The 25,836-nt window shown below is 39.7% G+C and overlaps 2 protein-coding genes across 2 annotated transcripts; both read left to right on the top strand.

The window, feature by feature from the left end:
• Positions 1–877: 877 nt before the first annotated feature.
• On the top strand, positions 878–8,240 carry LOC137735559 (polyamine oxidase 1-like). The gene is made up of 10 exons (XM_068474984.1): positions 878–965; positions 1,066–1,315; positions 1,683–1,817; positions 2,078–2,139; positions 2,240–2,394; positions 4,158–4,301; positions 5,429–5,578; positions 6,517–6,771; positions 7,462–7,543; positions 7,643–8,240. Exons 1-10 carry the CDS (start codon positions 914–916, stop codon positions 7,858–7,860), a joined length of 1,503 nt encoding a protein of 500 aa, XP_068331085.1. The 5' UTR covers positions 878–913; the 3' UTR covers positions 7,861–8,240.
• Positions 8,241–9,612: 1,372 nt separating this feature from the next.
• On the top strand, positions 9,613–12,687 carry LOC137734819 (probable glycosyltransferase STELLO1). Its single transcript, XM_068474111.1, has 3 exons — positions 9,613–11,636; positions 11,769–11,895; positions 11,973–12,687. Exons 1-3 carry the CDS (start codon positions 9,952–9,954, stop codon positions 12,444–12,446), a joined length of 2,286 nt encoding a protein of 761 aa, XP_068330212.1. The 5' UTR covers positions 9,613–9,951; the 3' UTR covers positions 12,447–12,687.
• Positions 12,688–25,836: the final 13,149 nt, after the last annotated feature.

Genomic DNA, 25,836 nt, shown 5'->3' with positions numbered 1-25,836 from the left:
AACACCCCTACCATTTACCATTGAAACTAGAAAATGTTTGATGGTAGCCCTTTCAATTTGAGACCTCCACACATATGGATCACGAGTGACGACGTGGGAGATATCCCATAAGGTGTGTTTGAAATTTCTTTCATATGATATTTCTGTGAAAATACAGGAACAAATCAGATAAAGGTATGGAAGGGGCATATCAGAGAAACTCTTAAATTTCGGCTAAAATCTATCGATTTTGTTGATATTTCTTAAATATAAATTAAATATTGGAAAAACTCTTATATTTCGTCTAAAGTACATTTTCAAAGTTTCAAATTTTCATCATTTCCATCGAAAACAATAATTTTAATATATCTATTGATATTTTCACAAATTTACAATTCGATATTTTTACGTATACTGATATTTTTGGAAAGGGATCCCTTCCAGATCCCTTCCACATAATGCTCCTCATCAAACAATCATGATCCTTGAAATTTAATCTAACGGCTAAAGTTATTTTAACTTTTAAAATGTGTCCGTATTTTTAGCCGTTTGATCAAATTTCAAAAGCCTGAATTATTTAATGAGGATGATTAGGTCTTAAGGATTCGGGAAGGATTCTTTCCGGTATTTTTAAATACTAGCACACAAAATCTCCCCTTTGCCACGTCCACGCGCCAATTCGTCAAACTAGAGAAGGAGAGAGTGTAAAAAAAAAATCTTCCTCACTTTCCTGAACATCGAACCCAGAACGAGAGAAAAAGAAAAAACTATATAAACCAACTCCCGCTATTTCTGCTTCTGTAGCCAAACGATACACACAGCACCGCCCCCCCTCCCCCCTCCAACACCCCCCGCTCTCTCTCTCTACCCCCCTCTCCCCCCCTCCCTCCCTCTCTCTCTCTCTCTCGATTCTCCCTCTATTTTCTCTCTATTCATGAATTCCCCGTCTTGCTCCTCCGTCATCATCGTCGGCGCCGGAGTCTCCGGTGAGCGCCAATCGTCACCGTCGACTGTCCAATTCCTAATTTTACTCTCATTTCTCTCTTCGGTCTTAATTTCTTGCGTTTAATTACTTCCTTTTGAAAGGTTTATCGGTGGCGAAGGTGTTGATCGAGAACGGCGTGGAGGACGTGGTGATTCTGGAAGCTTCCGACCGTATCGGCGGTAGGATCCGAAAACAAGATTTCGGCGGCGTGCCGGTGGAGCTTGGCGCCGGTTGGATAGTCGGAGTCGGAGGCAGAGAGTTGAACCCGGTCTTGGACCTCGCCCGGAAGTCGAATCTCCGCACTTTCTTCTCCGATTACAGTAATGCTCGCTATAACATCTACGATCGCAGGTCCGTTACGACGCCGTTTCTCTTCTCGTCGTTCATTCTTTAGCTAATTTGTTCCTGCCGGTTTGTGGTTAACGTGAGCCGTGTGCGCAGTGTTCGCGCTTACACGTTTTGTTCCCCGCACGTCATTTTTATGCGTTGTTTGCTACTTTGCGCCGTTGGGGAATTAATTTGTTTCGGCATTTTGTCATACCCCGCAATTTAGAATTTTCTCTGCAATTCTGCGCCGGCGGTGAACTGTTTGTTTTGGCACCACCGGCGTAAACTAGCGCCCACGTGGACTTTTAGCTACTATGTTGGGTGTTTTTTTCTAAAATGCGACGTGGGTATTACTAACTCGTTGAGTTCACTGGTTTTTTATTTTTTGCAGTGGGAAGATATTTCCTAGAGGACTGGTGGAAGAGACGTACAAGAAGGAAGTGGAGTCGGCGGTGCAGAAGTTGAAGAAGCTTGAAGCCGACTGTGGCTACGGCGGCGATTTCTCCAATGCCACCGAACCGCCCTCGTAATATCTCCTGTCTCTATCGTTTTGGGATAATAAATTCAACTTTTCAAACTAAAATTAGAAAGATTAAATTTTTATAAATTAAATAACAAAACGTGTTTATTTTCATTAATGATAAATCATTTAATTTGTAAATATTCTCTACAATTAGTTTATCTAGTATTACCGTTTTGTAGTATTTAAAAATTTAGTCTTTAATTTTTACATGCGCAGAATATGGGTTTTGATTTTCTTTTTTGTTCTTGGGTGTGGTTGTCCAGTACACCGAAAACGCCGATAGAGCTCGCCATTGATTTCACCCTACACGATTTTGAGATGCCAGGTCAGTTTTCACAGCTCATTCCGCAGTCAATTGTTTGTTTGGAATTTTCATTTTCATTTTTTGCTCTTTGAGAAATGGGGGTTTTTGTTTTGTGGTACAGAAGTGGAGCCCATATCAACCTTTTTGGATTATGGAGAACGAGAGTTTTTGGTTGCGGATGAGCGAGGTTATGAGCATTTGCTATACAAAATGGCTGAAGATTTTCTTTTTAACTCTGAGGGTAAACTGCTGGACAGTCGTCTCAAGTTCAATAAGGTACCAGAATCGGATCTTCTCGTTTTCGAATTTTTAGCATATTTAGTTTTATTTAGTTGCTTAGCCCAATCATTTCGAGAAGCGGTGCAAATTTGCTTAGAAGTAAGATTATCATCCAGAGGTTGAGCTGTGCTTATTTTAATCTCATCATGGAACAATAATAATTTTCTAATAATCTTTGCTCGGTTACAAGCTTGTGTTGTAACAGAGCAAAACCGAACACAGTTGGATTCTAAAATTTATACACTTTATTTATTAAAATAAGACTTAGTTACTGCTTTTGTTTTTGTTACAAGCTTGTGTTGTAAAGCTTTTATAAAATTGGCTTTCTTTTCCCAATCATAGGATGAAAACAGAAGGGATATATTTGAGAAACAATACAAATAATAATACAAAAGTTGGAGGAGAAAACTGTGAAATTCTGCTTTGTTGGTATGTAAGCGCAGTTTTTCTCGAAATATTTTTACTCAACATCCTTAAGGATGATAGTAATACTTACTTCCTATTTATTATTACTAGTTTATTTTAAAATTTAAAATATATGTAATTATATACACAAATCTCAAATTTTAAATTTATTAAACTATAATAAATTGTGCTGAGCATTAACACTGCCAGTAAAAATTCACCCGTTTTGCTTTTGCTGTTGAGGAAGATTGACCAAGCTTTGGAGTCTGTAGATAATGACGTTTCTGAAAGCTGTTCTTCTTTTGTTATGTGATATTAATATAATACTGTCATTATTATATTGTAAAATACACCCTTCTTTCTTCAGGGGTCAACTAATTTTTTTGTTTTTTTTAGCGCTCATTTTGTCATATTGGATCTTTTTTCTTTTTGTTACTGGTTATATATTTTATTTTATAACCAGTTAGTATAATTTTATTTTATAACCAGTTACTGTATTTACACGAGTTAGTATAATTTTATTTTATTTTTCCCATGAGAAGATATTTTTCTATTTTTTTAATTATCCAACCCATGAAACTTAGACCTCTTTTTTCTGTCAATTTTATTCTCTATGACTATATCCATTTTCCAGTCCTGGTTTTTCTATTTTAGGTGAAGAAATTGATATATGAAAATTTTGTGGCTTCTTGACATCCATTTTATACCAAAGATCGGACTCAACACCTTTTATTTCATTTTCCCTTTGATTTAACTCGTACATATATGAAGGGACATGATCCTTGAGACCTTTAAAAGCCCTTTTACCACTCACGTAAACTTGTAGGCCCCAAGAACATTAAACTGTTGAGGTGAAATGTCATATCGGGTCAAATAATAACACGAAAATGGTAGTATTGTCACTTTCTCTCCAGTCCCTGGGCTGCTGTACCTCCATTTTTGTTGAAAGAAACAGTTTTGTTACCATATTTCCCAAAGTAACTTATATAACATGGGTTATCATCTTATAACATATCGATTTAATAATATCATATAAAGTCGAGATAAATTTGCACATGACGTGACATTATTAGGTCTTATTTGATGCAAGTTATTTCTCCATGTTTTCTTGTGGCTTCTAGAACACTCAAATGGGCATATGGGTCTCAATAGTCAATTCTGAGCAGATTCTGCTTCAATAAATCTTTCTCCTTTCATCTCTGAAATTTAGATTGCACAGTTTTCCTTAGCTTGACTGTGCAGGATCTTATGGGGTGGTTGCCTTGGGAACTTCACATGTTAATTTTTATGGACAAATATTTGTTTTACTGTTAATCCATATATGACAAGATGATTCCCTGCTTGATTTGGGGCAGGTTGTTCGGGACTTGCAGCACTCGAGAAACGGCGTTACGGTAATGACGGAAGATGGTTGCATCTTCCAAGCAAATTACATGATTTTGTCAGTTAGTATTGGTGTTCTCCAGAGCGACCTCATTGCCTTCAATCCACCCTTACCCGTACGTCTTTTCTCATGTTTATATCATTTCAATGAGTTAATTCGTATTTTTGCCATATTTTCCGTTCTTTTATGTGACTATATCAAGCTTATCAAGTTCTTATATGATTTAATTTGCTCACGTAACATCGTGCTGGCCGCTCCCTTGCATATGTTGGTGTCACTAGGCTCGCTGCCAATTGCCACCACAAATCGTACAAACATAATATGTGGGTTTGGCTCTTAGCTATTGGTCGTGAATTTTACTTGCACTATTGTGGGATCTGAAGGGCTACGTTCCTAGGAAATGGGTCCCTGTGGGAGCTGAAGGGCTACATCCCTAGGATATGGGTCCCTTTAGATGGGATTTGCTATTTGTTTACTTGGTTTCTGAGGTGTGGTCCACATTATTAAATGCAATTTAGTTGAAGAAGTCAGAAATTATGGATAGCTGGGCTCATTAAATAAGTTTCACTGGTTGATGACGCATGAGAAAGATTAGCATGCTGTGTTTTTTATATGCCAAATTGCCAATACCATGGATTTAGGATCCATAGAATTATAACCCATTGGCTTCCAAATAGGTTAACTAATGTGGGCTGTGCCTTACTGCTTCTTTCACTGGTAGGCGTTGAATGCGGATCAGTATTTCAAAATAGTGATTACTGCCCTTCTTATACATAAACAAATGAGATGATTGATTGTACAATGCCTTGGTTTCTTATGGCCATGGATAATCTTTTAGATCTCCTTTACTAATAGCAGCATTAAATAATCAAGGAAAAAAAAAAGTGCTAAGTAAGATCGTTGCATTTGCCGTACTACATTAGGTAGTGCACAAATTCATAACTGTAAACTGTTAAAGACTAACAATAGTGAAGTGGCAGTGATTGGTGATACAAAAACAAGACAAGGTAGATAAATCTTCGAGTTTTGATTGGATTTACTTATTGTTGATGGTTGTGAAGGTTGTAACTGTTTGCAATATATTTTGTCTAGTTTTAACTTAATGAAACTGGTGGATAGTTGTTCATGGTTAATTGGTTGTAACCCTATGACTGAAGGCGCATCTCAGTCAAAGTCTCATTTTGATATTGTTAGTTTACTTCGCCTGTAATAATACTAACTTTGATGAATTAAATAACACAGAGGTGGAAAACAGAGGCTATAGCGAAATGCGATGTGATAGTTTACACGAAGATCTTTTTGAAGTTCCCATATAAGTTCTGGCCTTGTGGGCCAGGAAAAGAGTTTTTCCTCTATGCCCATGACAGAAGAGGCTACTACACATTTTGGCAGGTTGGTTTAAATATTTGTCATTCTCGACGCCAGCCAACATATATATGGATTTTCATTTCCAGCATATGAATAGATTCCATATGTTGTGTTCTGCACTGGATTTCCAACTGGCCTGTCATATTTTCTTATTTAATTTAGTGTATATATGGTCCTCACCAAGGATCACAAAATGACAACATTTCAAAAGTTCATGTCAAGTGTTGTGGTTCATGAACCATTGGAAAACAACAAAATTTATGGTTGCACACTTACAGGATCTTTGAACACAACCTTTACCATGTATAATCATGTTTTGGCTGTCTGCACATACAACCGTGCTGTCATTTTACTTTGAGTTGATAGGAAACTTGCTGCTTCCCCATTATGGGTAGGAACAAATTTCTTAACGTTAGTCCGTAAAGTTCGCACCTCTTCCATTTTAGATAACCTCAGTAGTTGGTTTTGAAACTTGATCACGGTCTTGTCTAGTATGCTGCGTGTGTGTTAGGGCTAGGCTGTAACTATCTCCGTTTACAGTTTGGTAACAAAGATTGATTCCTGTTGTTGTTGTTGTGATTAACAAACTAGAGTCTCTTCCAGTATTAGTTTGAATGGTTCTTCATTTCATGACGCATTGATATTTCTGTCACTCTTTTAGAACTGGCAATGTTGATTGCACTTCGATCTCTATCTCAACCATCGTTCATTTGCTTTCATATTTGTATAATGCATACTTTAATCAAATCTCAAATGTGTGTATTATTAAAATCATCTTCTTTGGTTTTATTAGGAAACAGACCATATTCTTTAAGGACCACAATCATGGAGGCATTGTTAGATGTCATTGTCTCTTTCATGTACTATACGATTTATTTGACCGACATATGGATATTTTCTAAACTATTATTATGACAAATAAAATCTGTTAAATGGCTGCTAATCCGTTGCCATGTCATTAGCACATGGAGAATGCTTATCCAGGATCCAATATGTTGGTCGTGACCTTAACGAATGAGGAATCAAAGCGTGTGGAAGCTCAGTCTGATGAGGAGACGTTGAAAGAAGCCATGGGGGCTCTTACGGACATGTTTGGGCCCAACATTCCCGAAGCTACTGATATACTTGTACCTCGCTGGTGGAACAATAGATTCCAGCGAGGCAGCTACAGTAACTACCCTTTAGTCTCTAATGACCATTTTGTTCATGACATCAAGGTTTGCCTTCTCTCCCTTAGATGTTGCGTTTCGCCATATATTAATTTCACTTAATGCTTCTGTTAGCTTAGAAGATTATTGGTTTAACTCTTAGAGGATTCTCTAATTACCGATGTTTGGTGCCCCCTTCCTGTTTGGTAATTAAGTTATAAAGTGGAATTAGAGAATAGTAGTACAGTTGGTTTGTGTTGAGGAGAATGACTTATCTATCCGGTAGAGCTCATCGTGTTAAAAACCGGCCTTTAGATATTTTTCTTTGTGTATGATTCTTAAACCCGAGTTGGAATATGCTAAACTTTTAACTTACACAAAGTCTATCTTCTAGTGAAATTTGTACAGAAGCTCTTACTCTATGATATGGTTGCACATGGTTTGCCACACGTGCCTTTCAGATCCAGCCCATGCGTATTTTGCACAATGTGACTCAATTGTCTAGTCACGTGGTGTCCCACATCATGGAGTAAGACAATTTTGTATAAGAAAAATAAGAGACAAAATTTTCGCTAAGAATTGCTTGCCTAAGATTGTGTTCCTTAAAAGCTTTCCGAGTAAAGCTGGAGAACATAAACCTTTTTTGTTATTTACTATCTCCTATTTTTTTCTTGATCTGTGAATAGGAAAAGCTCAAGCTTAATAGAGAACTTTGAAACGAATTGACATTACATTTTTCTTCTTTTGTGTTATGACCAGAACCCGGTAGGCCGCATCTTCTTCACCGGGGAACACACAAGTGAAAAATTTAGCGGCTATGTCCACGGCGGACATCTTGCAGGTGAGCATTAATCAAAGGTTCTACTGGAGATTGTAGGCCTCCAATTATAAACACCACTTCTGACATCTTGTTTGCATCATGTTGCTTGATGATCAATAGGTATTGAGACTGGTAAAGCGTTGTTGGAAGAAATGGAGAAGGAGAAGGAAAGGACTAGTGAGAGTGAAAACCAAACTTTCTTGTTAGAACCCTTTCTTGCATTGACCGGTTCATTAAGTTTGACTCAGAACGATGCTGTATCGAGTCTCAAATGCGATATCCCTAGAAAATCATATTTAAGTGGCAAAGTTGGCATCCCGGAGCTATGTTATGACTAGGTGGAATGAACTATACACAAAACATTTATTTGTGACCGAAAACAAAAAATTGAGTGTCGAGAAAGATTGGAAGAGGGGTTCGAATACAATCTCTTGTATAATCTTCGATGCCGTTTACAATGTAGAATGATGGGAGGAATGACATAGCTGGGAAAGTTGTAAGTCTGTCTGTGTAATAGTTTGTTTGGATAATATGGTATAGGAAGTAGGGGATAATCAATGGAGGTGAAAGGGTTTCGGATTTGGAACGGAATTGGTATGGGAAAATACACTTGTAATATTAATTACTGAAGCTGAAGGGAGAGAAGGAGGTAGGAATCAGGTTCTAGTTGTAATGGTACTGAATGTTAGTTTCACAAGAACCAACCTTTCCCTTTGTTTCTTGGCATTTGTATTTGTTTTGTTCAGATTTAATCAATTTTTCCTTCCTATCAAATCATGAAAGGAAAATGATAGCAAATGGTTTCCTTTGGAGAAATTCTTTTGTGGGCTACTGTTTTGTGGGTCTAGAGAAGTCCATGATTCCAGCCCAAGTATGAGGGAGGCAGATTTTCTGCCCTCCCACTTCCAGTGCCCTCTTATTTTGTGTGGTCATGGTTAAGCCATGTCAACATTTTATATTGTTTTTTTATAGAGATAATAAGATAAAAAAGAATAGTAATATAAAATGTTGACGTGGCTTAACCGTGACTACACAAACAGAAGGGCACGGGAAGTGGGAGGGCAAAAAATCTGCCTCCAAGTCTGAGTCTTCTCCTTGGCCTGATTTTTCAAGTAATTATATTGACAGGACATTCACAATATGAAGTTTTTATGATTGTTTTTAATACAAATGATTAATATTTAGAGGTGGGAGAATATGTTTAAGTCACAAAATGTGCCATTAACTAAAATTGGTATCGAATTCGTTATTTACGAGAGTCGTAGATCTCCAACTTACAAGGAGAGAAGCATACAACTAAATCATATCGTAGTGCTCAGAAACAATTAGATGGTTAATGCTAAAAGAAATTAGTTCTGACTAAAATTGCACAAAACTAATGACCATTGTGCAATTTTCTTATTTGGGATTTGTTTTTTTAATCTTACATAAAGATATATTTATATTTATGGATGAGAGAATAAATTGGTATTGAGCTTTCATTCGAGAGATTTAAATCTATGGTCTTTTATTTATAAGTGAATAGAAATATATTACCCGATCATATTAAAAGTGATAGTTACTATTTTAACAATTGAAAAACTAACAGTATCAATTATTGGTGGAATTTTTCTAAGTGTTCCTCCAATTGAATAATTACATGTGGTGTATTATCATGAATTTCGGGCACATTGAAAAATCTATCCACCCAACATACTGAAAGCACTTTTAAATAAAATATTTTTGGAACCAAATCTTAGTAAAAATGTGTCTTTTAGTATTATATTCTAATAGTATTCATTTTCATAGGTAAGGGAGATGTTAGGTTCGATTCTAGCCAAAGTCAAACTTGAACCACATTATTGCTAGCCCATTATAAGACTTAGCCTACTACATACCTAGTGTTTTTAACTGAATACACTTCAAGTACTTTTGAAACCGGTAACTATTTTATCTAAAAACGCTTTTATATATTTAAAACGACTTGCTAAACCAGCCTTCTACCAATGGAAAAGCACCGAGTCTAGTTAGCAACTTGATGAATCTCAATGGACAAATAAAACTTACTACAAACTTTCGATCAAAGTTACAAAGTTAAAAGAAAAAAAAAAAGAGACAATAAATTATGTACAAACCACATTTTAGTTCCCTACTTCCCTGAATAATTTGAATTTCTGGCGGCCAGCCGGAGATTCTCCGCCACATTGTCCTACTTTACTGTGTCGGTGGCTTACCCCGAAACGAAAATACATTAAGTATTCCCGCTGACGACTGCAGATTCAAGTGTAATCAGTGTCGGTACAAGTGGTTGAACACAGTCACAACAACTCGGCTCATCTCCTCTGAATTTCCACCAGATTACATCAATCGTCACAAAAACTAAACCCTTTTTGCAGCTTTTGATCATCCCACAGATTACAGTGAGAGAGAGGTTTTTGGATGCAAGTGAAATGTTGGTCCAGGACCGCCCAGCTTCAAAAACCTCCAAACCCTCCAAAACCCAGCAACCACTTCACTTTTCTCATCACAAAACCTTGATTTCCCCCAATTGGGTCTCCTTCAATTTCTTCAAGATCGCCACTTTGTCACTCCTAACATTCACCATCGCCACCCTCTTCTTCCTCTACAACTCCAACGACTCCCCCTCCACCTTCCTCTGCTTCAAATCCCACCTCCACGTCCCCAAACCCCTCCAATACCCCACTATCATCTTCGATTCAATCCGACCCATCTCCGATAAGTCCTCCGGTTACGCTTCTTTCAGCTCCGATCGATGGATTGTAGTCTCCGTTTCGGATTACCCTTCCGAGTCACTTCGAAAGCTGGTCAGAGTCAAGGGCTGGCAGGTCCTTGCAATTGGGAATTCGAGGACCCCCGTGGATTGGAGCCTCAAGGGAGTCATTTACTTGTCGATGGATGACCAAGCGAAATTGGAGTTTCGGGTTTTGGACTACCTTCCTTATGAATCTTATGTGCGGAAGAGTGTTGGGTACCTTTTCGCTATCCAGCACGGCGCGAAATTGATATACGATGCTGATGATCGCGGGGATGTGGCGGATGGTGATCTCGGTAAGCACTTTGATTTGAAATTGTCAAATGTGGATGTAATGCAGGAGAGGATTTTACAGTATCCTAATGAAAACCCCAATAGAACTGTTGTGAATCCGTACATTCATTTCGGGCAACGATCAATTTGGCCTAGAGGATTGCCTTTAGAAAATGTAGGTGAAGTTGCGCACGAAGGGTACTATAGTGAAGTATTTGGGGGAATGCAGTACATTCAGCAGGGTATATCGAATGGCTTACCCGATGTGGATTCTGTTTTTTACTTCACAAGAAGGTCGGGTTCAGAAGAGTTCGATATTAGGTTTGATGAACATGCTCCAAAAGTTTCATTACCTCAAGGTATGATGGTGCCGTTGAATTCTTTTAATACGTTGTTTCATTCTAATGCATTTTGGGCTTTGATGCTTCCGGTTTCGGTTAGTACAATGGCTTCTGATGTTTTGAGGGGTTATTGGGCACAAAGAATATTGTGGGAGATTGGTGGTCATGTTGTTGTCTATCCTCCAACTATTTATAGATATGATAAGATTGAAGCATACCCATTTACGGCAGAGAAGGATCTTCACGTAAATGTGGGTCGATTAATCAAGTTCCTGGTTACTTGGAGATCTAGTAAGATTAGGTTGTTTGATAAAATTTTGGAATTGAGTTATTTGATGGCGAAAGAAGGGTTTTGGACCGAGAAGGAGGTGAAGTTCACAGCAGCTTGGCTTCAAGATCTGCTTGCTGTGGGGTATATTCAGCCAAGGCAGAAGGTCATGAATTTGGATAAGCCAAGAACAATCATTGGCCATGCAAACTGGAAGGAATTTATTCCTCAAAAACTACCTTCTGTGCATCTTGGGGTTAAGGAATCAGAGATGGTGAATTATGAGATAGGGAATTTGATTCGGTGGAGGAAGTTTTTTGGCAATGTTGTTATGATCTTGTTTGTCAGCGGACCTATGGAACGAACTGCCTTGAAGTGGAGATTGCTCTATGGAAGGGTATTTAAAACCGTGGTGATTTTGTCGGGCGGTTCTAAAGATAAATTCGGTGTGGAGCAAGCTACGTTGGACCAAGTATACAAGTAAGTTACTAGTTATGCAATGGTTTCTTTGTTGTCGTTGCCAACTTCCACACACATTCATGAGTTTCTTTGTTGTCATCATTTTTTAAATGTATATTATGCTGCCCTTACAATTATGCAAATGGTATGTAGGTATCTTCCCAAGATATTTAACAGGTTTACAAGTGCAGAAGGATTCTTGTTCTTCCAGGACAATACCGTTCTCAACTACTGGAATCTACTGCAAGCAGACAAGGCTAAGCTGTGGATTACCAACAAGGTAGTGCAAATTCCCGAGTACAAAACCCTGAATTTTAAACCAACACTGATTGATCATTCATGCACTCTCTCTTGTAGGTGCCTCAGTCTTGGATTACATCCTCAGTCAACGGTAAAGACATGGAATGGTTGTCGAAACAAGCAAATATGGTAAAGAAAGTTGTCAGCACTATGCCAGTCCATTTACAGGTCAACTACAAGGAGAGCATGCCAAGGGAGCAGAGTCTTGTTTTGTGCAGCTCCGAGGTATTCTATATTCCACGACAATTTGTTGGGGACTTTATCGATCTTGTAGGTCTCGTGGGAAAATTTGAAATCCACAATAAGGTAGCAGTTCCCATGTTTTTCATGGCAATGGATTCGCCTAATAACTATGACTCAGTGCTCAATACAATGATTTATAAGCCAGAGGCATCATCTAGCAACTCTTCAAGTATTTATTCTGCTCAAGTCGCAGCTGTCCATCCATGGACCGTTTCCGGCAAGTCTGATTACATGAAACTTATAAGATCCATGGCGACGGGTGACCCTCTACTGATGGAGCTGTTTTAAATTACGGTAGGAAACTTTATACCGCTCCCATTTTGTATGAGGCGTCTCAAACGAGATTGGTACTCGAAACAAAGGATCATTTGGTTCAAGTAGGCTTTAATTTCTTTCTAGTTTCCGTTTTTTCTCATGTACATATAGAATTTTCTTTCGCCGGTATGATTCCAGTCATTGATGTAAACTCGTGTCTTACAATTCGTATTTGAGCTGTGGATATATCGAATGAGAAGCATTGTTACATTACCGGTTCAGTGTAGCCCCTTTTTCGTTGTTTATGGCGCTTCATCGATTTATGCCAATTTTCTGCCCCTTTATTTTGCTAATTATTGATGATGGCGATTAGACACTAAATGCAGGATAAATCAGTATTAACTATAAAATTAAAGCCCTGTTATTCTTATTTGCTCCTAAAAAAAAAAAGCAAGCTATGTGTGAGTTAAATTTGGAGATAGAAATTGTTTTTTATTTCTCGACATTTCCATCCAATTAAGAATACGGTTGTAATTAAGAAATTGAGTTCAAATTAAAATAACAAAGTATGACAATATTCACCAGTGTACTCAAATATCTATAACAAACAACCAAATTAATTTTATAGTACATCAAGCGTATTGGAGTTGCATCCATACTATGAAACATAGTATTCAACTTACACAAGTATGGTTATATTATTTGTCTCTTTGCAATTACCAAAAGTGGGTTAAGTGAAATTATCGATTAGTTCAGTTGGTAAATGGAACTCACAAAATCCCTCAATGTTTAATCCCAACAAACTATTCATTTTTCGTTTGGGAATTATATTAGTACTCCAAATGTAACAACTCGTTCCTAATTTTACGATTTTATTAATTTTTAAAAATAATTTGACGAAAATGCCTCTAGAGGCAAGATGTTGACTTTCGTTGACCATTGTATAACGAGACGTATGAAAAATTATTTTACCGAATCCTTGTAGTAATCAACATTACAAACGCGTAAGCGCAAGCAAAACTAAATTTAGAGTTACAACATAAATTCTACGAAGCACTGAATGTCGAGGATATTTTTCTTTCTCATATATATTTTTTTACGACTTTAGCTTGCAAATGAGCCCCAACCCCACCCCCCCCCCCCCCCCCCCCCCCCCCCACACAACTCTTCTCCCTCGCCCCGTGTCTGCCTTTTTCTTTCTTCATTTTCGGGAAAACTTTTGAAATTAATATATAATTCATTTTTTATGTTCATGCATCTTGCATTGCTTTAGGATGCAATTTCTATTAAGAAAGCACACAATATCCTCCACTTATACTCATACAAAAGGGACACCCACCTCTCATCTCTCTCCCTCACAACTCTCCTCTCCCTCTCATATCTCTCTTCACTCTCTCTTTCACTTCGAGCACACGTACGCACAACCAACAACCACAAGGACTGCATTCTCATGACATTTGGGAGCCCTGTGAACCAGAAACCATGGACAAAATCCCTCATTTACCTCTCCCTCGCGCTGCACAGTAGCAGCCACTGTGCTTGTCTCTCTGGCGAGTTCTCAGTCTCCGGCGAACAACACCGTCGACCACCACCGTGGTTCGACTTCCCTTGAGGCCAGGAACAAACCCCAAACAAGTTTGGGGGCGGCAAAGCATCGGAGGAGACGGATCGACAACCACCCATCTCTAGGGTTCCAACGGTTCGTGATGGTTTTCAGACCACTTCTCGGCCGAATTGAACTTCGGCCCAGGTATGAAAGTTGTTCCTTTCATTGAAATTAAGCATAAATCACATATTTTTCTAATCTATCGTTGTTCTCTGGAGGGCACTGATTATGGCAGTATCGTTGTTCAAAATCTGTAAGTGTTTACTTATTGTATTATTTGTGTAAAAATAATTGTATTTATCTTATATTTTGAATATAGGATACCTGTTGAATTGACAATGGTTTCTGGCTACGCGGCTGTTCTGTTGGCCGGGGTTATGTTCTCCACATGATGGCGTTGAATGATGTGGGTTGTGTTTAGCAGCTAGATGGCCTATTTGATCCCACTTCTGATGCTCATGATTTTTCTAATGTTGAAAGTTTTTGTAAAGGCTTGTTTCAATTGAAGAAGTGTTGCGTGGTTGACAAGTCAAAATTGGATGGGAATGGTTACGGCATTGCATCAGAGGACATAAGAGATTTGGGGGACGTCTTTGTCGAATTGACCACGTTGAGCTTTCTTGATTCACTTATTTTGGATGAGGAATCAATAAACTTTGATAGGTGACTTCTGCACTCTCATTTGTTTTCCTTTCATTTGATTAAGTTTATGCTTAGTTACTAGGTTACATTATAGTATTTGATCAATAAATTGTGATTGTTGCTGATATCAGATTCTTCACTCAGTATTGGCTTCTTATTGATTATAATTTTGTATCTAATTTTAATTTTCATTTGTCATTACGAGTATAATTGGAATTTTCACTTGTGCGCCTGTAAATTTTCTCAAATACGCAGATTGGAGGACTACTACCAAGCTTGAGGAGATCATTACTCTAGGTCCTTTCACCTCAAGATATTTCTTATACTTTGACGATTGAGGTGTTGTTGCATTCGAAAAATATATTCATGTGATTTTGCTTTACGTTATAAATTGACTTTTTTCCATTCGTCTCTGGATTGCTAACTCTAATTAGAAAATATATTCACGAATGAAAAAAGAGTCAATTTATAACGTAAAGCAAAATCACATGAATATATTTCCCGATGCAGCAACACCTCAATCATCAGAGTATAAGAAAGATCGTGAGCTGAAAGGATTTAGAGTAGTGATCTCCTCAAGCCTGGTACTAGTCCTTCGATTTGTGTATTTGAGAAAATTTACAAGTGAAAATTTCAATTATACTCGTAATGACAAACGAAAATTAAAATTATATACAAAATTATAATCAGTAAGAAGCCAATGTTGAGTGAAGAATCTGATATCAGTAACTAGGCTAAATCACAGTTTAATGATCAAATACTATAATGTAACCTAGTAAGTAGGCGTAAACTTAATCAAATGAATATTCAAAACAAGAAGAAGAGACAAATGAAGGGAAAACAAACGAGAGTGCAGAAGCCACCTATCAAAGTTTATTGATTCCTCATCCAAAATAAGTGAATCAAGAATGCTCAACGTGGGCAACTCGACAAAGAAGTACTCCAAATCTCTTATGTCCTCTGATGCAATTTCGTGACCATTCCCATCCAATTTTGACTTGTCAACCACACAACACTTCAATTGAGACAATTCTTTACAAATACTTTCAACATTAGAAAATACATGAGCATCATAAATAGGCCATCTAGCTGCTGAACATAACCCGCTTCATTCAACACTATCATGTGGAGAACATAACCCTCGACCAATACAACAACCATGTAGCCAGAAACCATTGTCAATTCAGTAGGTATCCTATATTCAAAATATAAGATAAAACAGAGCTAACAAGGAACAACATTAATGCAAAATAGTTATGTTCAAATACAATAATTTTACACAAATAATACAATAAGTGTACTTACAGATTTTGAACAACGATACTACCATAATTAGTGCCCTCCTGAGAACAACGATAGATTAAAAAAATATGTGATTTGTGCTTAATTTTATATGACTCTTGTAAGCAGAAATAAAGTCACAAGGTGGCTACCCCCATAAGGATATGAGATGGCCTTACATTGCCACTCGTGATCATCTTGAGACAAAGCTTCCTCAGTTAAGGGAGTAGCTCCAGCAATTAGAGAGAGAGCATCAGCAGCTACATTGTCATTTCTAGTTTTATAATGTATTTCATAATCGTCACCTATTTTTGCTGAAATGGAGTGTGAGTATTAATGAGAAGATACTTTAGGCTGTGAAGATATGCTCGAATAAAGTGTCGGCCCTGTAAATAGTTGTGCCACTTTTTAACTGCATGTACAATTGCAATAAGTTATCGCTCGTATGTAGTTAAGGATTGATTTCAAGGTCCTAATGTTTGGCTATAGAAGGCAATTGGTCGGCCTTGTTGCTGCAAAACAGCACCGATTCCTTTCCCTGAGGCATCACATTCAATCTCAAAAGGAATTGAGAAATTTGGCAAGGCTAGAACCTGTGGGGAAGTCATGACCTATTTCAAGTGAGTGAAGGCATCCTGAGCACTTGAAGACCAAAGAAAACCTTCTTTCTTGGTTAATTGATAAAGGGGTTGGCATATCTTGCCATAGCCAGGAATGAATTTCTTGTAATAACCCATTAGTCCCGGAAATCCTCTTAAGCTTTTCACATTAGTTGAAGTCGGCCAATCAGCAATGGCCTGTAATTTAGAAGGGTTTGTAGCTACCCCCTCTCGAGAAACAATGTGACCAAGGTACTTGACTTTACTCTGACCAAAGAAACACTTTTGTTTCTTGAGAAACAAGTGATGAGTCTTCAAAATCTAAAAGGTAATGCTCAAATGAGCTAGATGATCCTCTCAAAATTTGCTATAAACGAGGATATCATCAAAGAACACCAAGATAAAGTGTCTAATATGAGGCTTAAATATATCATTCATGAGGTTTTGAAATGTGGCAGGTGCATTGGTGAGCCCCAAAGGCATGACCAAAAATCCATAATGCCCCTCATGAATGCGAAACGCAGTTTTAGCAATGTCAACAGGATGCATCCTGATTTGATGGTAATTGGACCTTAAGTCTGAGTTTTGAGAAAAATTGAGCACCACACAACTTATCCAATAAATCATCAATCAAGGGTATAGGAAACATATCCTTAATTGTGATGGAATTGAACTCCTTGTAATCCATGCAAAGACGCCAAGTACCCTCCTTCTAACCAATAGCACTGAGAAAGAGAAAGGGCTATAACTAGGGCGAATGAACCCTGATTATAACAACTCATTAACTGCTTTCTCAATTTCTATTTTTTGCATTGGGCCATAGTGGTAGGGCCAAATGCTTGGGGGTTTTGAATCAGGAAGCAAAGGGATGCGATGGTCATGAGTTCTCTCTGGGGGGGGGGGGGCGGGGAATGTAGTAGGGAGCATAAATAACTCCTCAAAGTTCCTTAATAATGTATGCAATTCTTGGTGTTGAGTTGGATCAAGCTTAGAGGCTTCCAACTTGTCTATGTCCATAGAATAAAGAAATAGGCCTAAGTTTGAAGTGTGAAATGCCTTGTCCAAATGCTGCAGAGAGACTTCGTGTAGAGAGGGAGGAGTGGCGGGCTTGTGAGAAAACTTATAAGTGGCATGGTACTTCTGGAATCCCATGGTTAAAAGGTGGAAATCCCATAGGACATGACTAATAGTAGATAACCAATCAACCCCCAAAACTAAGCCATAGCCTCCCAAAGGTAAAGCATATAAGTCATGTGTACACCGATAACCTCCAAGAACAAGTGATGCAACCTTAAGACATCCCTGACTATGCACGTTTCCCTCATTGGTTGAAAGGTTGAGTAGGCTGCAAGGGCCAACCCATGTGCTTAGTCAGTCTAGAGTCAATGAAGCTATAAGTGCTTCTAGAATCCAACAAAATTCTCACAAAATGTTTCCAAACTAAACCTTCCACTTTCATAGTCTGAGATTTATGTGGTAAATTGGTGCCATAGAACACACACTTGCTAAGCTAGGTTGCAATTCAGAAAGGATATCCTCAAATTCTTCCTCATGTTCAACGAAATCCAGCATCAACAGTTGTTTCTAACCACATTTGTGACCCTTAGTCCACTTTTCCACACAAAACAAGCACTCCCCAAGTTCTTGTTTCTTAGCAATTTCTTTGGGGCTAAGCTTATTCACAAGTAAATTACCAAATCTGTTGTTAGAGGAAGTGGGAAAAAAGGGAACAACTGCCTGAGGTTTAATTTGTGATGTAGGGCGCTGAGGACCAAGTCTGAGCTCAGAGAGCTTAGTGTCGAGTTGCACTGCAAACGTAATCGCCTCGTGCACATTTGCAAGCCTTAAAATCTTCACATCAAATTGCAATTCCTTTCTTAAACCGCCTAAGAAACAACTCTTAAGCAGTATTGGGCCAACATCACGAGTACGGTTTGCCAATCGATGAAATTCAGAAATGTAGTCTTTGAGATTACCAGTTTGGCAAAGTTTGAACAGAGATTTTTCACAATCCTCAAACTCAGAGGACCAAATTCGGTGCAAAATGTTTTAGTAAACTCCTCCCAGTGCGGTGTGATCTGAAGATAGTTCATCCAACAGAACCCATGCAACGCCTCCCCCTCCAGATGGAAAGAGACGGTCATCACCTTCTGATGATCATTTGTAATGTAGTAATCGAATAACTGTTCCGCCTTGTAAATCTGGGCGAGTGGATCATCTCCGGGAGTGAACTTAGGGAACTCAATCCTGGGCTGCCATTGGTGGCGTGGTTGTGGACCACCTCCATCGTAGATCTCCTGATGTGGTGTCTGGAATGGCGCATCGATAAAAGGAGGAAGATATAGGATGTGATATGGCGAACCGTGATTCGGATCGGAAGTGAAGCCGCCTTCACCGCCAATCGCCAATTCGCGACGAAATTGCTCAAAACCCACAAGCAATTTAGTATCCATACCCGCTGATTGTTCCCTTAAAGCCGCAACCATTGTAGCTTCAAGGGCGGAAAAACGAGCATCGAAAGAGACTGCGAGAGCATCAAAGCGAGCATCCATGGCAACGGTGCGTGCAACATTCGAAGGGCGTGGCATACAAGGAAGGTGACTAGAACCGAGAGGATGATACCAATTGTTAAACCCTAACTCGGATTCCTTACTCAACTTGCAGGTATGAATATCTATAAAGATGAACATGAGAAAGGAGAAGGAGCGGAGCTCCTGAGATATATTTTTGGGAGAATATTCTTTTCACAAATTCATGGATCCAACCACAGATCACAATTGGCAATATAAAGCCTTACACTCTTTCCGCCAGGTGGCATAATGACTCACAAAAGACAAAAGGAAATACCTAATCCTTTATCAAGCTACTAATGCAATAATCCTAAGTGTCATTAAGGTAATCACAATTACAGATCATAACATCTTTTCACCATATTTATGTTTTCGAAGGTGGGGAGTGGGATCGACGGAGGAGAATTGCAGGAGGTTGAGGTGGATTGACGTTTGGAGAAGGGAGCAGGGGTCGACGGAGGAGGGGATGGGGCAGGGAGCTTCGCAGACTTCGTTTGTTGGTGATGGGATGGGGCAGGGAGCAATTCATGGAAGCTTCCCTTGAGAAAGGAGAGAGAAAAGAGGTCACCGGAATTCGCATAGGTCAGAGAAAGAGAGAGAGAGAGAGGAGAGAGAGGCTCTCTAAGATGTCGACGGCAAGACCACGAAATTGGTTTTCGACGAAGCCCAAACCCGAGAACCACCCAGATCGAGTTCAAAACGGCGTCGGAGAGCCCGCTGATGTCGATCCAGATGAGGAATTTCTCAGCCCTGTCGAAAGATTCGATGCTGGTGTGCGTAGAGGAAGGCTTTAGAACGGTGATTGTAGAGTTTGATTATTTAAGCTTGATATGCATGCTACGGAAAGAGCAGCAAGAGGACAGCAACCTTGGTTGCAGAATTTGAAATTGGAAGCCTACCTTCCATGGTCGGCGTCAATGAAGAAGACAAGGAATGATGATGAAACCTAGCTTCAGTGTCAACACCAATCCATAAACATTAAACAATTGAATTTTATTTAATATAATTGTTTTTAATATGTTAGTTGATATAATTGTTTTAACATTTTAAACAATTAATTTTTTTTTATTTCTTTTTTGCCACGTGGCACATTTTTGATAACCATGTAAGCAAATATGTAAAATTTATATTTGCCACATCATTATTTAACAGTCTATTTGACGGATTGACCAATAGTGGTCTAATTGCAACGAATTCGTAAAATGAGGTATGACATTGCAATGTTTAAAACGTGAGGTATGAGATTGTGGTTCGACCTATAGTTGAGGTGGTTTTGTGTAATCTACCCTTCTTTTTAATTTGGCATGTATATTCTACAATTCATAAACAAGTCTTGAGATCCACCGTCGTTTAATACTACAGTCTAATAGTATTCATTTTCACTTATAAATGAGATTATCAGAGGTCATAAGTTCGTTTCTCGCTAAAGAGAGATTTGAATTACATTATTACTAGTTCATTGTAAGGCTAAGCTCATCTCCTTTCATTTAATATATATATATATAGTATCGTTTATTAAAAAATAAACAGTCTTGAGATCCACCAAACAAAAAACAAAAGAGGAAAGTAAACATTTATTAAAATGCTATAGATATAAGTAGAATCGACAAGTCCACCACAGTCTGGCTCACATACAAATACAAACACCTAGCTAGCAACTATGAATTTCAAAACATAGTCCTAAAGGATCTCAACTAAAATGCAAAAGGATTAAAGAGACTAAATTTGTAAACTAAATTTTATAAACTGAAAAAAGAAGCACTCTAGCCTTCAAATCCTTCTAAAACCTAACCTCTACCTCCAAATCCCTACTGCCAAACAACAAAAGTAGGGATTAAAAGAATTAATATCTTGCGATATTAGCATGTGCCTATACACTGTGTGTATAAACACTTTTTATTTTTATTTTTAAAATGAGAAGGAGAGAGGGAGAAATGGAAAGAGGGAGAGAGAGAATGTGGGTGGGAGTAGGAGAGGGAAATTTTTGTTTTAAAAAAAAAGTATTAGTGTAACATCCCGTCCCAAATTTCATTTTAACGTACTTGGAAAATTACGATTATACCCCTAGTTCGTTTTTATCCCATTAGTGTGTGTTGTGTGGTGTGGTGGGACCACACACACTCATACACTCTCTTTTCTCCCGGGATTCCCTCCCTCATTCCCTCACTCTGTTTTCTCTCTCTCTCTCTCTCCCCCGAGTCCATTTCTTCTTCTCCCTTCTGCAAACACACAAAGCAACTCAAACCTTCACCAATCCAGGAACCAATTACACCATTGAACTCGTGAGGTTGTGAGGAGCACAACCATACCAATTCCAGGTAAGAATTCGAACGTTTTCACGTCGTTTCAACAATGGCTGAATTATTGCACTGTTCATGCAAACCTAAACTAGTGTGTTTTTGGAATTTCTAAGCTTGTAGATGTGTTTGTGAGGTCCCAAGGAGCCTCGAAGTGGTTCGTTGGGTGATTTTGGACGTTGGGAAGGCTAGGTTCAAAGTTGGCCGAACTTTGATCGTTGTTGCAGGTATGATCGTGTGATTTTTAGGCCTTAAAAGTAGTCTAACGTGATTCTACTAGTTTTAAGCTTCATTTTGGCTTTTGAATCGTGAAAAATGGTTGAAAAACGAAGGAGAAAACTTAGTTTGAAAAATTCCCAGTTTTCCGGCGACGGCGACTGGCCGGAGAAGAAAGGAGAATATTCCGTTAAGTTTAACGGAATATTCCTAACGGCAGTGACGGCGTCAGTTAACGGCGTCAGTTAAGGTTAACGGAATATTCCGTCAGGTTAACGGAATATTCCTGACGGCGTCAGTTGACGCCGTCAGTGTGCAGTGCACGTGGCCGCGCGTGGGGGCGCGTGGGTCCGTGCCTAGGACGGCGCGTGGGGGCGCGTGCGTGGTCCAAAAATTATTTTAAAAATATGGGTGTGATCCTGAGGTTGTGTAGATCACGTTGGTATATTCAATTGTCCAATTTGAGCAATGTATGAGAAGTTATTACGAGAAGTTGCTTAGGTGCTTTTAAATTAATGTTTTCGTAACTTTGTCGCGTATAGGTGATTCGTTTTCCGAGGACGAGCGTTCACACTCGAGGCAGGGGGGCTACGACCCTTCTAATTATCAGTGAGTGGGCTTTTGTTTTCCGTATATACCTATATACATTTATATTCCCAGAAATTAAATAGAAAAGGTTATTTGGTTTATGCCATGCACTTTATTATTATTACTTATGCATCATCACATGCATTAGTAGCGGCATACATATATATAAATGTGTATTTGGTGCTGTGGACGCACAGGTAAGTGCCAGGTAAGTGGTATTCTTGTTGTTATGCAATTATAGTTTGAGATGTTTAGAGAGCTCATAATCTGCACCCCCGGTGTTAGTGCTCCCGCCCAGGGCCAGGGCACAGTCCTTCACGTGATGTTCACCCGCACCACACGCTCGCCTTGGATCCAAGTTAGGTGCAAGCCTTGTCGGACAGACTACATTAGGTGGTTCCGACTCGTAGGTGACCCGCGATTATTCGCACAGTCTTCACGTGATCGTAGCACTAGAGCGTATATATATTACACCCAGTCCTGTCGGACAGACTACATTAGGTGGTTCCGACTCGTGTGCAGATTCAGATGTTGAGTTGAGATTGGAGCTCTATATGCAGCGGTACATGTCACGTTAGGTGACTCCCGGCTGCCAGTTTATATGTTATTGATGTGAATTACGCTTGAGCATTTACATTTGATTATGAGATTCTGTTGTGGCATATTCTCAAGCATGAATGGCATATCGTGAGCATGAATGGCATATGTGGAGCATGATTGACATACCTATACATACGTATATATGTTCATTTTCTGGGAAGTATACAGGTTTTACGGCGAGGGGTTATAATGTATTTTGCTAAAGAGTTTTCAAAGAACTTTGTTTTTGCCCACTCACGCTTTTGTTTTTGCGCCCCTCCAGGTTCTAGTGGTCTAGCAGATTCAGTGGTTGATCCCAGAGGGCGTCCCGGCATTTCTGACAGACATTCACCATTGTAGGGTCACCTTCGGGTGTTTATACATATGTCGTATCTTTTCCTTTTGGACTGTTGTAGACTTGCTCTGAATTGTGTCTCACATACACTAGTACTTTGTATGCTAGTTAGTTTTTAATTATTAGTACTTTTATATTACTATACCTTTAGCTTCCGCACGCGCACATGGCTACGTCACCTTCGCGTGACGGCCAGCATGCCCTGATTTCGGTCGGGGTGTGTCAGCTTGGTATCAGAGCCAGGTTTTGGCAGTCCTGTGTCTTTGTGAGTATTCTAATAGTTGGTGTCTTCTGTCAGAATCATGCCGCCTCGTCGGGAACCACGTCACTCAGATGAGCCTAGTTTCCCTGATCTTACTCAGTTGGGGGAAGTGATTGCTACAGCCTTTCAAACAGTGATGCGCCCTCCCCAGAGGACTCCTCTGGAGACTATGTATAATTTGAAGTTGGATAAGTTTAAAGGTAATGAGGGTCATGAAGGTGCAGAACGTTGGTTGGAACACATAGAAAAGACTTTCCGTGTGTTGCATAACCAGGGGAACCTTCCTATGGAAAGGTGGGTTGAGACAACCTCTTGGTTTCTGGAGATGGAGTCTGCAGCTTGGTGGGAACAAGAACTTCGTAGGTTGACTCCAGCCCAGAGGACTGATTGGAATGTTTTCAAGGATGTGTTTCAGAGGAGATTTGTACCCCCTGAGTATATTGACCGTAAGAAACAAGAATTCACTGAGTTGAAACAGCGAAAGATGACGGCTAACGAGTATTATCGTAAGTTCACTGATTTGTCTCGTTACTATCCTGATGTCGCTGGTAATCCGGCGGAGATGCTTCGTCGTTTTCGCTTAGGCACTAAGAAGAAATGGCGTTCTATGGTAACTACTACTCACTGTGAGTCCTACCAGGAGTTCTATGAGATATTGTTGAGGGTAGAGGACTCTGAGAATATGTCAAGTGATAGTGACGAAGAGAAAAACGGCAATCAGAAGAAAGACGACAAAGGAAAAGGTCAAACATCGCTTGGGCCTCGCCAAACTCAGAACTTTAAAAGGGGTGGTGCAAGTTCAAGTTCGTCTAGTGGTGGTTTCAGTGCCTCTGGACAAGGACGTGGAGGTAGGTTTTATGGAGGTGCTCGAGGCCAGAGACAAGGTGATGGTGGCCGAAACCGACTCCCATTTTGTCGTAGATGTAATAACCGACATTTCGGCGAGTGTAGGCGTGGCAACGGTGCTTGTTTCACATGTGGGCAGATGGGACATATAGCTGTGAATTGTCCCCAGGGTCAACAGCAGAAGCCGCAGCCGACCTTTATGCCGCCACCTGCACCGATTCGGCAAATCCAGGGTCCGAGTAATTATGGTCAAGCAGGTAGAGGTGGTGCCTATCACTATCAGGGTGATGCTGTTCCCTATGCCCCGGGACCGTATCAGTACCCCCAGGACCCGTATTTACAAGGTGGTTATCCCTCGTATCCCAGCAACTACATGCCGTATCCTCCAGCTCCAGTTGGTGGTTCTCAGTGGTACCAAGGAGGACAATATCAACAGGGTGAGAATGCCACTAGTAGTGCAGGGTCTTCGAGACAGATGGGTCAGCCCAGTCAGGGGCGTGGAGCTCAAGGTCGCGGTGTTCAAGCGAGCAGAGGTCGTGGTGGACGACAGCAGGGCCAGGGGCGTATTCACAATATTCCCCTGCAGGATGCTCAGAACAACCCGGACTTGATAATGGGTACGTTAAACATTCTTGGTTATTTTGCTAGAGTCTTAATTGATTGTGGAGCTACACACTCCGTAATTTCTCATACATTTGCTCAAGTAACGCAACCTCGCCCCACACCTCTAGGGTACGATTTAGAATTCGCTATGCCTAGAGGAGAGAGATGTGTTGTAGATTGTATGTACCCAGGATGTCCAGTGATAGTAGAAGGTGTTGTTATGCCCGCTGATCTTATTCCGTTAGATATTGTCGACTTCGATGTGATTTTGGGCACAGATTGGTTGCACTTTTATCGTGCCAACATTGATTGTTACGGGAAAGTAGTTACGTTTCACCGTCCTGGATTACCTGAGGTTACTTTTGTGGGTGAGCAGAGTGGGGTAAGACACGGCGTTATTTCGGCTTTGCGAGCAAAGAAGTTGTTGTCTAAAGGTTGTCAGGGGTATCTAGCTCATGTGGTGCTAGAGGAGACCGTTTCTAGCAGAATTGAAGATGTGAGAGTGGTTAGACACTTCCCTGATGTTTTTCCTGAGGATTTACCTGGTTTACCCCCAGATCGAGATGTGGATTTCACTGTTGAGTTGCTTCCAGGTACCAATCCTATTTCTTTAACTCCTTATCGTATGGCTCCCGCTGAGTTAAGGGAATTGAAAGTGCAGTTACAGGAATTAGTGGATAAGGGATTTATTCAGCCTAGTACTTCACCTTGGGGCGCTCCAGTGTTGTTTGTGAGAAAGAAAGATGGGACTTTGAGGCTGTGTATCGACTACAGACAATTGAATCGGGTAACGATTAAAAACCGTTATCCATTGCCTCGTATCGACGATTTGTTTGATCAGCTGAGAGGTGCTTGTGTATTTTCTAAGATAGACTTGAGGTCTGGGTACTATCAGCTGAAGATTAGTAGGGATGATGTTCCTAAGACGGCATTCAGGACTCGTTATGGTCATTACGAGTTTCTGGTTATGCCATTTGGG

Source organism: Pyrus communis, chromosome 5, assembly GCF_963583255.1.
Source record: "Pyrus communis chromosome 5, drPyrComm1.1, whole genome shotgun sequence".
In the NCBI taxonomy this organism is placed as follows: domain Eukaryota; kingdom Viridiplantae; phylum Streptophyta; class Magnoliopsida; order Rosales; family Rosaceae; genus Pyrus; species Pyrus communis.
The sequence above is the reverse complement of the archived record's forward strand: the minus strand, read 5'-3'. Positions and strand labels throughout refer to the sequence as shown.